The sequence below is a fragment of the Centruroides sculpturatus genome, unplaced genomic scaffold (genome assembly GCF_000671375.1).
Source record: "Centruroides sculpturatus isolate CEXI.00-Female unplaced genomic scaffold, Cexi_2.0 scaffold287, whole genome shotgun sequence".
NCBI lineage: Eukaryota > Metazoa > Arthropoda > Arachnida > Scorpiones > Buthidae > Centruroides > Centruroides sculpturatus.
This window is the reverse complement of record NW_019384456.1, coordinates 64806-76554: the sequence shown is the minus strand read 5'-3', so window position 1 is coordinate 76554 and position 11749 is coordinate 64806. Positions and strand designations below refer to the sequence as shown.

The window sequence follows — 11749 nt, the reverse complement described above, 5'->3', positions numbered from 1 at the left end:
TGTGAAATTTCTGATAGTTGGATAATAAACCGTTTTATTGTAATTTGTCTTTTTAAATTATTTTGAATCGATATTAAAATTTGGAAAAAGGGGGATACCTAGATCGGTAAAATACGTGAATTTCTTCCTACAACTTCGGTTGTTGTTCGGGGTACAGTTAAGGTTTTAACGAAGTTCGAGCGAATACATAATTAGCAAAAAAAAGTTGAAATAAAGTGATTAAACAAAAATTATTACAAATATCGTAAACAACAAATGCATATATAGAGATATTTTTTGAAAGGGAAAAATGGTCTTCACAATTTAAAATGGATCGAACACACTACTCGAATGCTCGTGTAAACGCGCGCCATCTATCGTAGGATAAATGTACTTTGCGGGAGTGTATTAAAAAATTTAAAAACTTTCCAAAGTTTCATTGCAATCGTACTATGCCACAAACCTTCGCTGGAGAATATTAAACAACTTCCCAAAGTTTCATGGCAATCAAATAAACAGTGTGGTAATGCATGAAGGACAGACACACATACATTCATTTTTATATATATAGATAAATTAACTAATAAAAACATTTTCAACATTTAAATGGTAAAGCAACTTATGGATCATCCTGTATAAATAATAAATAAAATTCCTACTTCATAAAATAATAAAGAAAATAAATACACTTTGTTGGAGCTCACTTAGATCAAGAACAGAGCCTGGAGAATTTTTAGAGCAACCAAGCTTATCAGGAGATACAAAAATGACTAACTTGATAGTAAAGTTATCAATATCTGCTTACATACATCTGGAATAGGTGTATGTGCAGGATTTTTAAGTGTGGGTTTTAAAAAAGACACATTTTTTCTTAATGTAATTTATTAATTTTTACAACATAGGAAGAGTAACACAATACAATAGAGAAAGAAAAAATTGAATCAATACAAAATAAATAATAAATAACATATATAATATATGTAGGGAACCCGTTCTTAACCAGCGGATTCCACCCCGTCGGTTTGTCTCACTAATTAATCAACTAGTCCAATATTTCCACAAAAAACTTTATTCCGCTCTCAGGGACCACTACTTCGCACTCCCTCTCGTGTCCCGAATTCCTCTCTCAAAAATTTCCTCTTCCCGTGTTTTCTTCCCGGGTCTTAACGGCCCCTCGTTAGCGTGTGTCGATGGATAGATCGCGTTGATGGATAGATCGCATCTGCCCTGACGAAAACCCCCGGAGAGGGAGGACGAGAAGGTCCGGTATCACTACAATATACTATTTAAATTTTAATTTAATTTTTTAATTCTTTCCAAATGGAAAGGGTTAAACACCAAACCTTCATGTGCATGGCTTGTTCTGGAACCCATTGTAACTAGACAATTGATATACCATCATCTTATTAATCTACTTCCTACTGGAAAAAATGCTTCGCACATCTCACTTTTCAACACATTTGGACAGTTTCAAATGATATCAGATCAGAGTCATTGAAAAAGAGGAACTGGGGATTTTTCCCTGATCCAGAGAAAATTTAAGGGCCCATACTGATTTCTACTTCTGTAAATTAATGCAAATTTTACTAATAAAAAATAAAAGGTTCAACATTGTTTTTTACTATAAAGATATGTTCTATGCATTTAATTTGTTTTTTAAAAAATGGCAGAAGGGCCCCACTCTACCCCAGACCCCATACAACTCTCAACGGCCCTGTATGAGACATTACCATTTGGTATGAATTGATGAAATAATATCACTTATGAAATGATTTTTTTGGATAATTTCATATGACTTCAATTGATATCAGTTATTGCCAATTGATAAAATTTTAAATGATCAATTGATATCAGATGATTCATAAAAAACTACTTTGTAAATTGATTTGATATATTTGAAATATAAAGTAATATGAAATCAAATAATACACTGTCTTATTGATAAACAGAACATTTCACAAATGTTATCATTTGATGTCAATTTACAAACTTCAAATTTAAAAGGTTAAAAACATTAAAGATAACTTTTATTTAATAAAAGGCTCATTTCTATTATTTAACATTCCCTTCAACAAAGTAAATTATTCTAGACTTGTCATTTCTTACCAATTAGCATTAACTAATATCATTTGAAATAATTTACTATTAAAAAATGATTTTAAATAAAACTTTTACTAAAAAAAAAGTTTTTACACGACATTATCACCAAAATTGATAACAGGATAATCAAAATTATTCTACTTGAATTTTCATTTCTTTCCTCTAAAACCACACCATAGATTTGCAAAAGGTCTGAAAACACAAAGGAGGGAAAAATGTCATCTTAATTAATGAAGTTTGTTTAAGAGTCATTTCCAAGTATTGGTAATATCTCAAAGTCTTTGCCATTAATTAATTCACCTCTTAAAGTCTTTTCATATATCCATGCTTCCTTACTTCTCTCTCCTCTTTCTCTCATTTCTTCCAACATTCTTGCATCTTTCCAATCTATTATATTTTCTTTACTAAGGGCTTATTGACTCATCGTGATATTAATTTTCCTGTCTTAATGGCTCTTATAATTACATATGTATAAGCACAGAAGTGTTTTAAATAGAAGATAACTAAAATATTGTCTATTGTATTAAAAATGGTTTGATCTCATCCAAATAAATGACTTATTATATCATTTATATCATTTGTTAAAAAAGCTGATGATTATTTCTGACTTCAAATATTTAAAAGAGTAATTAATCTAGCATGTTATGTAACAACAGCTTATCAATCTACTGTGACTTCATCCAAAAATTTTAGATTTATTTGAAGCATTAAATATTTCAGAAAAACAAAACTAGCTGGAAACAAATATTGGATTCTCAGAAGAAAAAAGTAAATTATTCCAGAAATGTGAATTTATTGAAACAACATACTGAAGAATTAACTAAACAGACTGATAGAAAAAGAGATGAATCAGAATTAGAAATTAAGTAAGTTATAAATTTTTTCAAAATAAATATGCTGAGCAATATATTATCTTTATTTATTTATAAACAGGTTGTATATGTTTTATATACATTTACAAATTTTTACAACTTCAAACATATTTGAAAAACAATCTGTTTATGCTATTTATTCAGATACATTATATATATTTCAAGTTCTAAAAAATTAAGCAAAATTATCACCTTTTTAAATATTCCAGTAAATAATTTAATATTGTAATTTAAACGTTTTCGATCGTCTTTAATGATCTTCATCAGTTAAATAATAAAGTAAAAAGAACATTAAAGAAATAGAACTTAAATTAAAACTACGAAAAATAATAACTGCGCATGAATTTGTGATGATGTGCGCTTAAGGGAATGAATACAAAAAGATAGGGATATAAGAATAAAAAAAATAAAAAGCTTGACAGAATTGCATTAAAAATTAATGCCTTGTAAAAATTACAGTTTATCTTCATAAAATGATTCCCATGCTGCAGATAGAGAGTGGGCGTCCCTATGATTGATACACAAAGTTTTCCCTTGGGCTTCATAAACCTCAAACTTTTCAAGATATCTGATGGAGTGCTTGTTAGATGTGGGTCTAATGATGGAAGCTTCGTCCCATATAACCTCAACTCCTTGCTGGTTGGCATAAGATGCTAAAACAGTGCTATTATTGTTCTTTCTAATAGAGTATTTATGTTCTTTGATTCTTTGTTCCAATCTTCTCAGAGTAGCACCTATATAAACACTATCTGAATCAAAACAACGGTCTTTGATTGGTATGGAGTAAATGCCGGAGGTAGCGATCTGGTTGTCATTCTTTTTGTCATTTCTCAGTAACTTGTATACTGTAGGATTGCGGTGATAAACAATCCGTAAATTATTGATATTTGCAATATCATTCATCATTTTTCTTAAGAACGGATGACAGTTGATTACCATCATTCATTTATTGTTAATTAAGGGAGACTGTATTGTTGGTACAATTAATTGTTTTGTTAAAGTTCAAAAAAACATAAGTAATTGTTAGTGTAATAATTGTATATAAGTAATACTTGATAATTGTGCTAATTAAACAATTAATTGCATTGTTAAAATTTAAACACTAAATTACGATACAATACGATCAATTGTTAATTAATTAATGTGTTGTAAACACAATACTTTCTAAACTTTAACAAGTATCTAATCTGAAAAAAATATAAAAAATTTTTTTCAGATTAGATACTTGTTAAAGTTTAGAAAGTATTGTGTTTACAACACATTAATTAATTAACAATTGATCGTATTGTATCGTAATTTAGTGTTTAAATTTTAACAATGCAATTAATTGTTTAATTAGCACAATTATCAAGTATTACTTATATACAATTATTACACTAACAATTACTTATGTTTTTTTGAACTTTAACAAAACAATTAATTGTACCAACAATACAGTCTCCCTTAATTAACAATAAATGAATGATGGTAATCAACTGTCATCCGTTCTTAAGAAAAATGATGAATGATATTGCAAATATCAATAATTTACGGATTGTTTATCACCGCAATCCTACAGTATACAAGTTACTGAGAAATGACAAAAAGAATGACAACCAGATCGCTACCTCCGGCATTTACTCCATACCAATCAAAGACCGTTGTTTTGATTCAGATAGTGTTTATATAGGTGCTACTCTGAGAAGATTGGAACAAAGAATCAAAGAACATAAATACTCTATTAGAAAGAACAATAATAGCACTGTTTTAGCATCTTATGCCAACCAGCAAGGAGTTGAGGTTATATGGGACGAAGCTTCCATCATTAGACCCACATCTAACAAGCACTCCATCAGATATCTTGAAAAGTTTGAGGTTTAAGAAGCCCAAGGGAAAACTTTGTGTATCAATCATAGGGACGCCCACTCTCTATCTGCAGCATGGGAATCATTTTATGAAGATAAACTGTAATTTTTACAAGGCATTAATTTTTAATGCAATTCTGTCAAGCTTTTTATTTTTTATATTCTTATATCCCTATCTTTTTGTATTCATTCCCTTAAGCGCACATCATCACAAATTCATGCGCAGTTATTATTTTTCATAGTTTTAATTTAAGTTCTATTTCTTTAATGTTCTTTTTACTTTATTATTTAACTGATGAAGATCATTAAAGATGATCAAAAACGTTTTTACAATATTAAATTATTTGCTGGAATATTTAAAAAGGTGATAATTTTGCTTAATTCTTTCTAATTCCAGTACAAGTTAATATTTTTATTGTTCTAAAAAACATTTTTATCCTGCTTTAAAATGTATGTCTAATCTTTTATAGTTAAACTGATGATTCCTGGAAATAATTGTGTAAAATTAAAATGCACAAAAGAGATTTAAGCATGTCCATATTTCAGTATAGATCATTCTGGAAAATTTTTGTACTCATCTGACTACTGAAAAATGATTGCAAGAAATAGTGTGAAACATATGTATTATGATCATCTATGAGAAGTTAGCTATTAATATATGTTGAAAGAAAATAGCAATGAGAAAATATAAAAGGAGAAGACTAAGCAAAAACTAGGTGTAAATTCATTACAGATTTTAAAAAATAAATCAAGAATTAATATTTGTTATTAAACCATATTTTGATTAATGGGTTTTATTCATGTGATATAGGTGTCATGTGGTAATGGGCAAGTTACCTGTAAACATAGTTGTCTCCATTGCTGAATACTCATTAATGCTGTTAAGTTTTAAATTTACATTTTAAATATATTCTACAGCGACGTGTGGTGACATTTTGAAACTGTGTTTCCATAAAAATTATGAACAAATACTGGAAATGACAAAAATAAACAATTTATTTTAATTCTAAAATATATTGATATAGTAACATGATATATATGAAATATACATGATATACATGAGATATAAGATATATTGACATGAAACAAAGATATAAAAACTTGTTTTTGTTATTTTTTATAAACTAACTCTATTTGGTGATTTTTTTCTGCAAAGTCGTTAATTACTTTATCATAAAAATTGTTTGTCGTTGTTTCCTTCAAAGTATTTAAAAGCTCTTTTTCTATCGAAAGCAATGCTAGTGATGACAATCTTTCCTCTGACTGAATGTTCCTTGCAAATGTATGAATTCGCTTCATGGTTAAAAAACTGCACTCAACAAATGCACTCGTAGATGGTACTGTAAAAACTAACGATATTAAATCATATAATTCTTTTAGTACATCTTTGTTCAGATTATCATTAATTATAATATTTTTTATGTCTAGGAGTGACTTGCCAATATAGTCTGGACATGAATATAAATATCGCAATTCACTACGTAATTTAGATAAATCAAAAAATTCTCCATACACTTTACTTAAAGAATTAAAACTTGCTTCGGAAAATTGTTTTACATAAGATTTAAAATTATTAACATCTAAAAGTGATAAAAATGTTAATGATTTTATGTCTGAAAATCTGTCAATACAATTTTGTATCAATATATTCATTATTTCATAAAACAGACGTTTATATAACTCCTTTTTAGACTCAGTATCAGTATATCTCATTCGTTTTGCTAGTTGAATTTCTAAAAATTTTTCATCTTCCAAAGCATCCCAAATCAAATCAAAATCATTTCTATACTTTTGTAAAAAGTCAATAAACTGATTTATTCTAGTAATACAATATGCTATATTAAAATTCTTTTCTTGTAATATATCAAATAGTATATCTGACTGTGCAAATATCTGATGAAAAACTAGTAATAAAAAGTGGAAATCAAAATCTATTAAATAATGGTATAATCCTCTTGCAGCAATTGTAGTGTCAGAATCCCATTGTTCTGGACTTTCAATCATGTTTGACAACAAAAGTTTTAATTCTTGTTTATACTTCACAATGCAGTTCACAATCTGGCTATTGCAATTCCATCTAATAGGTGTGGCTGAAGGAAAACGTTTTTTGACTTCTAGCTCTAAAGCATGAGATCTTTTAGAAGATTTAGAAAAAAATGAAGAAAATCCTGTTATAGTTTGAAAAAATATTTTACATTCTTTTATATATCCAACAGATTGAGAGAAAACTAGGTCCAATCTGTGAGCATAATAGTGTACGAAAATAGCTTGTTTTGATATTTCTTTAATTGCTGCTTGGACTCCATTATGTTGTCTGGCCAGTACGGCAGCACCGTCGTATGTTTGTGCCACTAATTTTTCAGTGCATTGAAATTCATCTAAGTAACTCTTAATGTGAGTAAATAATGAATTTGCATCTCTATTCTCACTCACATCAGTAAAGCCGACAAATCTTTCAACAACGTTACCATTTTCTTTCACGTAACGAAATACAGTCGACATCAGAGCTCCGTCACCAATATCAGTTGTTTCATCTACAATTATAGCAACAAATTTTGCATTTTCAATTTCCTTTTTAATTTCTTGCAATAAAATGTTTCCTATTGATTCAACAAGATCATTTTGAATTTTGTTTGATAAGCTATTAAAAACCATAGACTTTTCTAAATGTACTTTTAATTGATTATCCAACATACCTAATAAATAAACAAGTTCAATATAATTACCTCTGTTATTAGATTTGATAGATTCCCTAAATGCCAATTCTTGCTTTGATAAAAAACATATAACATCTATTAATTTAGATATAATGTATCTATTAGCCGTAACTACCTTGTTATAATTTTCAATGTTTGTTTTATATTGATTACTAATGTTAAATTCTATTCTGCTTTGATTTCCAAATTTCTTCAATTTTATGAAAGAGTCTATATGAGATTTACGATGTTCGTGTCTTTTGCGAGCTTTACACAAATTATTTAAATCGTCAAAACCATGCTTATTCCACACATTACTTTCATGTGAAAATAGTAGGCAAGGCCAACAAAACAATTTTTGCATTTTTATGCATCCACAGAGCCATTTTGTATCTTCATAAATTTTATCGTGAAAATGTCGAACAAATTTTTTTGTTGAAGTATTTATATTTAATTTAGGTTTTGGTCTTTCACTTTTAATAATTTTTTCTTGTTCATTATATGGTCTTGAGTTAAAACTTGTTTTTAATAAATTTTCAATATTACAATTACACTCCAAATCAGTAGCCATGATATACGGGCTAAAATTAAAAATAAAATTATAAAAACTTACTTCGTGAAATAAAATGGACACTTATGCAGTTTAGGGGGTACGAAAATTTGATAGGTTTTCTTCCATAAAATTAATCGATTCTAGACGAATTTGACTCAAACATTTCCAAAACACGTATAATTTGTTGGGAATGATCAATATAAAATATGCTATAAACAAAAAATTGTTGAAATACTTACCAAGTGTACGCCGTTTGAAGACACCATTGCTTAAGCTTGTTTTCGTCGCGGAGCCGCACATCAGACGGTCGATACATATGAAGCACGAAGCATGTGGCTATTCGGTCACATGACTACTCATCTCAGACGTGTTTCCTGATAATTTACTCTTTTTGCAAAGAATTCGCTGAACTTTGGAGACATCATTCCATTTTAAATGTGGATTAAAATTAACATATAATAACATATGATAATGCAATATATAACTAATAATTCTGCTCTGCTTTTAAATGGCCTAATCTCTTTCATGTCTTAAACAAAATTGAATTATATTTATTTACATCAAGACATTATACATCTCTTGTTGCATCTGACTAATACAGTGAGTGATCGGTTAATTTAATGAACAAATCGGATAACAAACACTTTCACGAAAGATTTTTACGATCGGACAACGAACACATGTTTGGATAACGAATACTTCACTGAACAAACATAAAAAGAAGCAACAAAAATAGCAAATACTGACTGATTTTTCCTTGTCTTCAGGCAACAATTCGAAACTTTTCGGAGCACTGGAGACATCAACATCAATGCTCAACCCGGAATATACTGATCAGATAGTATTCCACTGAATTTTGAAACTCTCGCTTGTAATTGCAGTCTTTTATTTTTCTGACAGAAACAATTCTTTTATAGTATTCGTGAGACTGTCGAGCAGGCACTCATCAAGTTTTGCGTCGAGTTTTATTTTCAAAAGATAAAATAGCAAAGTTAGAGAGTGGGCATAAGATGTCTGATGTTGCTGGGCAGTATGGCTTGAACAAATCTACAGTAGGGAGCAGTTCAATCTTCAAGACTCAAGCAACTAAAGGAGTAACAAAAATCACTTCCGCGAAATAAAGAACCTTGGAGAGGTCATAATGGAACCTGACACATCTGACGACAGAAGAACGCCAAGAACTCTTAAATGGAGAACACCAAGAAACTCAGCGAGATATGTTTTATTACGAAAAAGAGGATTAATGCCGATATTTGCTATTAATTACAGATCTTTTGAAGAAGTGGGGATGTCAGATCAACGATCTTAGAATGGCATACAAACCAGATTAAGGTTAATCGGCTTGAGGGTCTCTATAATTACAATGCTATTAATTACTTCTGAAAATCCTGAAAAAGAGAAAAGCAATCGACATTAGACAGATTCTTTAACCCCCACAAACAAAAAAAAACATAACTAATAAAAATGCAAGACTGCGAATACTGTATATGTATTTACATTATTACATTTAGTTATGAATATAGTAAGAAAGTATATATTTTTAATTTTTTGGAGTCTCCAGAACGAATTAATCAAATTCCCATACAAACATATGGTAAATTGATAATCGATTAACGAACAACTCAGATAGCGAACAAAGTTCGTTTGCTCCTCAGTTATGTGTATTACGTCATCGATATACAAGCGCGTCGTATCTCTCCATCACTTTGCTTTTGGTTTTCGTTAATCTAAAAATACTGTATTTTTAAATATTTAATATTTTCTTAAGTACAATAAAAAATTATTAATTAATAATAAAACTATTCTATTACTGTATTTCTTCTCATAATACGATTTCATTACATCAATGACAATCGCGGAATCGAAAAAGGAAGGTTGCCTGTAAAACTGATTTTGTGTTAATTAATGCGTTTATTGTTTGTGCGCGAAAATTACTTGAATATTGTTTTTCTAAAAATATCACGGAAATAACGGAAGTGGTCGCTTATTACAGTTGCTGTATGTTGTTTCGGACCAAAAATCGATACCCGGGTCACGTTACACAGGTGATCGTTCAATACAGGTAATTTATACGAAGACTATGTATAAACTATTCCGTGCCAGATATTTTTGCCCGTTTTGACAGGTGCCCGTCGAAGGCAGATGGTCGCCTAAGCAGTTTTTACTGTATATCATGATAGAACTATTGTTGTTAGCGAGCGGTTTACCTTTGTTACTTCATATAGTCAATAATAAGTCGTTTCTAATTACAATAAAAATACAATAGTATATTACGATCTATCACGCGACGTCTCCAAAGTTCAGCGAATTCTTCGCAAAAAGAATAAGTTATCAGAAAACGAGTCAGATGAGTAGTCGGGTGACCGAATTGCACCGACAAATGTGACGTCACGCCGATGTGCCGCTCCGCGACGAAAACAAGCTTAAAGCAATGGCGTTTTCTAACTGGTTATACTTGGTATTCAGACAATTTTTTGTTTATAACATATTTTATATCGATCATTTCCAACAAATTATACTTGTTTTGGAAATGTTTGAGTCAAATTAGTCTAGAATCGATTAATTTTATGGAAGAAAACCTTTCAAAAAGCCGTACCCATAAACTGCACAAGTGTCATAAAATGTGCGGTGGATATACATACCTGGTACAAAATATTCTTCAATTAAATTAATATTCTTTTAAAGAAAATTATAATTAAATATAAAGCTTTTTAAAAGAAACGTACATTAAATAACATAAGCCTTTCTTTACTTTCTAAATCTTAATTCACGTAGTCAAATAGGTCCTTACGAAAGGCTAATGGATAGAATCGTTGGAAGCGTTACACCATATTTTGGCGGATAGCATCCACGAGCTAAACCGCGGGATGTCGATGCTCTGTAAAACGCATGCGCGAATGCGTGTATGGNAATTTATTACCTATTGGAGAAGAAATTAAGAGGGACAAACTGTAATTTAATGCAAACAGAGTATTTAATCTTAGTTGTACCATTTTTAGCTTCTGTATGTATAAATTTACCTTTAAAATATAAAAATTTGGTGTGGTTATATTTAATTGACACAAAAAGATCAAGAATTTACAAAATTTATGATGTTAAAAATTGTTAAATTCTATTTTACAGTATAAATAAGTTATGTTTAAAGTTTCATTTAAGAATTCTTTATAGTTTTCTTTTAATTCAAAAAAATATATGCATTTTGTTAATTTTAACCACAATTCATATTATTAACATGAATCTCAATTAACGATATAGATCTGTACTTTACCTGAACGGAGCTTGATTCGATAACAAGTAGAGACTGCACAATATTTTTTTCTCCACCGTCAATGGGCATCGTCCTCTTGAATTCTGTTTGCTATTAAGTAAGGGTGCTAATTTTGATATTAAAATGTCCACAGTTGTTCTGTTCAATCGAAAATGTTCCTGAAAATCCTTCGATCAGTATCTTGGCACAGTGTACTCAACATACCCTTTTACTTTTTCGACTGACTTGCTTTTTTCGCCACTAGATGCATTCACCTCAGCTTCAACTGCAGACATTGCACATTCTAACAATAAATCATCGTCTTCAGACTCCGAATCTAGCGATTGCAGTTGTGAAATAATAGCTACAGCCGCTGATACTAAACCGTAAGACGCCATTACTGTGTATACTTTTACCAACGTGCTAGTATGACGTCAGGCAGTGCTAGTATGACGTCA

General features: G+C 29.9%; 2 protein-coding genes across 4 annotated transcripts in view; both read right to left on the bottom strand.

The window, feature by feature from the left end:
- The window catches only part of LOC111620691 (alkyldihydroxyacetonephosphate synthase, peroxisomal-like), a 126742-nt gene extending 116055 nt beyond the window's left edge, over window positions 1-10687 (bottom strand). The window contains exons 1-2 of one of the 3 annotated variants that reach the window (XM_023362669.1): window positions 10252-10687; window positions 8284-9432 (exon numbers count right to left, since the gene is read on the bottom strand). The gene's annotated coding sequence lies outside the window, so the exon portion shown is untranslated. Of the gene's footprint in view, window positions 1-8283; window positions 9433-9549; window positions 9566-10251 lie in introns of those variants that run through there. The other 2 variants (XM_023362671.1, XM_023362670.1) reach the window with 2 other exon arrangements.
- On the bottom strand, window positions 5870-10825 carry LOC111620681 (zinc finger MYM-type protein 1-like). Its single transcript, XM_023362660.1, has 3 exons — window positions 10687-10825; window positions 7601-8072; window positions 5870-7564 (listed from the first exon to the last, which is right to left on the bottom strand). The coding sequence occupies exons 2-3, from the start codon at window positions 8060-8062 to the stop codon at window positions 5906-5908; spliced, it is 2121 nt and encodes a 706-aa protein (XP_023218428.1). The 5' UTR covers window positions 8063-8072; window positions 10687-10825; the 3' UTR covers window positions 5870-5905.
- Window positions 10826-11749: the final 924 nt, after the last annotated feature.